Genomic DNA, 4,702 nt, shown 5'->3' with positions numbered 1-4,702 from the left:
GTGTGTGTGTGTGTGTGTGTGTGTGTGTGTGTGTGTGTGTGTGTGTGTGTGTGTGTGTGCGTGTGTGTGTGTGTGTGTGTGTGTGTGTGTATAAGATATTTCTTCTAAAACATATTTCTTCCTCTTTCAAAATTTCTTTAATGCGTAAACACAATTAATTGGAATGCAATATGTCTTATACGTATACAATAATAATTATGATGTGTTAAAAATAATATTTTTAATTCTAAGTGTTCTTTATGAATCAGTAATATACCTTAGCATCCTTGGTAACAGACGGTGCGCGGGGAGGCTGACGTTTAGGCGATCTGCGATCGGTGACGGTCGGTCCGAGGCTCTGCGAGCGTCCGGTTCTCGGACTATTTTTCGGACTGGACTTGGTTCGTGGTTGAATCTCGTCCCGATGCTCCTTAACATCATCACGTCGCCGTGGTATCACGGGCTCCAGTTTCTCTCTCGTTGGAGAGGGAAGCAGTGCACCGTCACCTTGAATGACATTTTTTCAGAACAATTTATAAAAACACGAGGAAGAACATATAAAATATATTTTTTATTAGTTTATAAAATATATTGCATATATAATTTATTCATTTGTTGATAATAATCAAATAAATTATGGATAGATATAAATATAGATTATCTTCGATAAGACAATAAAGATACAATTATTATCTTATTGTTATTAATTAATTTTATTTATGTATGAACCACGTACCCACACCAGTTGTACGATCAAGATGGTGGCGGATCAAGAAATCCTTTCTTGCACGAGCGATGGCTCGATCAGTATCCTACAACAAAATTGTATTAAAAATATAATTAGGTATATTGTATTGTCTCACGTATTTTAAAAGTTTTTTAAAAGAACTACCTTCTAAATAACAAGATAACGAGAATTCACATATCCAAATTTTTAAGAATCCAATTATTGACCTTTTTAATAATATTTGTTTTTACAAATATTATATATATTTCTTTATTTATATGCTACTGAAAATAATGAAATTTTCCTGAAGTTAAATTTATTTCATTCTGTTCATAATATAAAATATAAAATAACTGAGCTATATATTCAATAACTTTTCCAATTATTATCCTACATATATATCCTTCAATTCAATGTCAAACAATTAATAAACGATATAACAATATTGATTTATCTGTATGATAACTGACATTTTTCTTTAAAAAAAAGACTTAATTTACAAAAGATAGCAGTTGCAAAATAAGTCATGAATAATAGTTTTAAGAGTTCGTGCATAAATTAAAGAGAAAAAAAAAATTCTTAAATCTCGTTTTAAAATAATGAAAAAATCAATTGCATCGTTCGATTCTCGACTTCAAGATACTTCGACAATGTTCAATAGAAACCGATTCTATGAGAGAATAAACTATTCGATAGGATTTGCGTACTGCCTTAGTGTCGTCTTGTATTATGCCGTGGATTGGTCTAGCTTGTACCGAGGACGGTCGACCCGCCGGTGGCATAATAGCGATCGGTGCGACCTTCCTCGTGTTCTCCTTTTCTTTCTCCTCTTTGGTGACCGACCTGAACAATTGATCAAAAAGAGATTCTATAACGATCATACCAAGTTATCGATTCGTTCGAATCGATAAAGTGAACTAGCTAACTACGACGGAATCCGTGTGAAGGTGCGAGCACGCTCGAATTCTCACGAGTGCTCTTATTTATTTTGCGTGAATAACGCAAATCCGTGATAAACGACGTTTACGATCGCACAGTGGATACAACGTGTGTGGACGACGCATGTAATTCAAAGCGAGATGTTTGGTGCATTTATATCTATCGAATATAAGAATTTCGAGTGACTTATATGCAATCCTATTAGAGATTCATCTATTTAATGATGACCTTCAAAATGGTTGATAGAATCAAAAGTGCAAGTTTCTTGAAACAATACACACGTATGTTCAAAGTGCGTTCATGATATAGTGTAATTGAATTCACACACATATTTCTAAAAATATTTCGCATTATTTCAATCTGAATTTCTTGTTTATGATCTGTTTCATATTTTTGAGAAAAAAACCATGCAAAAGTAAAAAAAATACGAATCCATAATAAACTTGATCGACGGAGTATTTTAAATCTTCGTAGTATTTTAAAATACTTATCATTATTAAATTGACAGTTAATTTAATTTGAAATATTATTTCAGCTTCAGTTTATGATTGCTTTTCAAGTCTGACAGTAATCGACGCTCAGTTTATTTAACTGAAAGATATATACAAGATATTTACATAAAAATATGATCAAGATTCAGCCTCAACCGTATTTTAAGTACTTTTTATTTACTTTTATTATTTACATTGCGGTCTATTTAACTTATTGTTTATCGACAAAATTTCCCAATGGTTAAAATTCGAAAGCAGAAATTCTGCTGAACGAACGTACACTTAAAACGAATAATTAATACTAGATATTCTATGACAGCAATATTTTCTGGCAAGTTATTACGCGATAACTAACTATGCATTTCCACAAAACATTTCGTTGATAAATTGATGTGAAAGAATTGCAAAGAATGAATCGTGATTATTAAACAACTCCAACAAACCAACAAACGTTTGTTACGTAATAACGATAGTGACAACAACAGTGACAACAACAACAGTAATAAAAACGAGTTTCTCGTTGGAAAATGATGGAGTATAGTGTACTGGCCTGGCAAGGGATAGGGCGTTGAGTGCGTGGTTACTGGAGACTCGTTTCCACAGCGAAGCTTCGTCCTCGGCTGCCAGACCGCAACCCCAGTCACGATGCTAACGCAAAGCAAAATGTATCAGCATCCATTCGTCTGTGTGTCTGTATTGTTATTTCCATGAACATCTAATCAAACTGAGACGCGGCGATACATTTTAAGAAAAGGGTAACACTAAAAACTGGTAACACTAAAAACGGCACATCGAGTCATCGAATCAACATCAACTTAAATTAAGTCTTTCATTCTATCTTTAAACGAATTATAATCTTAAGATATTGTTTTCTTTAATCTTTAGTAAAATATTTTCATGAACATGTAATTAAAATGAAATATTCAAAATAATGATAGTTATTTACTTCTTTTCGATCTTAATGTTCATTCTTTGTAATAGACATTAGTTTTACACACACATACACATCACAATTCATAATGTACACTACATTTCATAAGTTTTGTAACAAAAGCTTTATCAAATTCTTAAAAAAAAAAAATTGAAAATTTTAACAAAATAGAAATAAAATCACGAGTTTAGTAACTTTTTTTAACTATACATAAAAATTTTAATTTCATTTCAAAGAGAACAGTCTTGCAACTTTATTTAATATAAGTTTGATAGAATTATTTCGTTTTCGATATGAGCAAATTGAACTTGCATCCAATATCTTTATAAAAAAAATTCATCTTTAAATTAGAATTTGCGTAATTAAAAATTCAGTTTTCATAGAATTTTACATAGTCAGCTTAATCAAAATTAATAAATCGATGACAATCAATACATTAAGAAAACATGCTAGGAAGACACTAAAATACCTTGCTCAGACGATGAAATTTTGGGACTACACTCTCGAAATCGCGGAAATTGATTTAGGATTAATTTCAAGGGAGGATTTTCATTAAAAAATCACATTAAATAAAATCGACTAATAAATAATTAACTGAGCGATTTCTATAAAATATCTTATGAGATGAGATATGGTCGAAAATTATTTCACTTGTATTAAATATGTGTTGTTATTTAAAACAGACACTTAATTTGGCAGACTTGACTTTCAACTGGACTTTCGTTGTTATAGATGACACAGAAGAAAGGAGTTAAAACATGCAATCTCGACAACTATCATTCGTTGATAAACACTGACAAACACTGACAGATAAACTCGACGACCCTAACAATCAGATCGAGCAATTAAATGCAAAACAAAGAGATCGAATGAAGGATTCACATAAAGATGGACGAATACGACATGGGGAAAACTGGTTTGAAAGAACTCGAATAAGAACCCCGGTCCCCGATTTTAAAGCGACGAAACATCTCCCACGGATTACCTTGTACTCGTCAGCGAGTCGCCGAAGTTCGATCACTTCCGCCGTGGGAAATGGTCTTGCCTTTGATTTTTCCGGCATTTTATTGTCCGATATCCGCACCGTTCTACCTGACTTTTTACCCCTGCAAACAATCAATTTTACGTGTAATGATCACGTAATCGTCGCGTCGCGTTGTCGTCGCGTCTTCACACCGATCAAGATCGTCGTAGATGCCTTTTTTTATTTTCTGTTTTTTTTTAAATGTTTCCTCTTTCATGGATATTAAATCTTTTTACATGAAAAGCCGTAACATATCTGACTAACAATCTGACCTGAAAGCTACTTTCAAATCCGACAAATCCTCTTCGCGTTCATCGCCCTCTGGTACCACACCGTCGATCATGTCCGTTCCAGTGCCACCCACCAATGGCTCCAGTTCTGATGCTTGGACCCCTGGAGAATATACAGAAATACGCTGAATACGCTTTTGTGTGTGTGTGTGTGTGTGTGTGTGTGTGTGTGTGTGTGTGTGTGTGTGTGTGTGTGTGTGTGTGTGTGTGTGTGTGTGTGTGTGTGTGTGTGTGTGTGTGTGTGTGTGTGTGTGTGTGTGTGTGTGTGTGTGTGTGTGTGTGTGTAGTAGTAGTATAGTAGTACGTATAGTATAGTATATA

At 33.6% G+C, this 4,702-nt stretch overlaps 1 protein-coding gene across 1 annotated transcript in view; it reads right to left on the bottom strand.

The window, feature by feature from the left end:
• The window catches only part of LOC105624144 (nuclear receptor corepressor 1), a 64,741-nt gene that overhangs the window by 16,275 nt on the left and 43,764 nt on the right, over window positions 1-4,702 (bottom strand). The window contains exons 6-11 of the mRNA XM_012205501.1: window positions 4,364-4,484; window positions 4,053-4,173; window positions 2,687-2,784; window positions 1,414-1,549; window positions 716-791; window positions 257-486 (exon numbers count right to left, since the gene is read on the bottom strand). Of these exons, the coding sequence (XP_012060891.1) occupies window positions 257-486; window positions 716-791; window positions 1,414-1,549; window positions 2,687-2,784; window positions 4,053-4,173; window positions 4,364-4,484 (782 nt within the window). The remainder of the gene's footprint in view (window positions 1-256; window positions 487-715; window positions 792-1,413; window positions 1,550-2,686; window positions 2,785-4,052; window positions 4,174-4,363; window positions 4,485-4,702) is intronic.

Source organism: Atta cephalotes (genome assembly GCF_000143395.1).
Source record: "Atta cephalotes unplaced genomic scaffold scaffold00073, whole genome shotgun sequence".
Taxonomy (NCBI): Eukaryota; Metazoa; Arthropoda; class Insecta; order Hymenoptera; family Formicidae; genus Atta; species Atta cephalotes.
The sequence above is the reverse complement of the archived record's forward strand: the minus strand, read 5'-3'. Positions and strand labels throughout refer to the sequence as shown.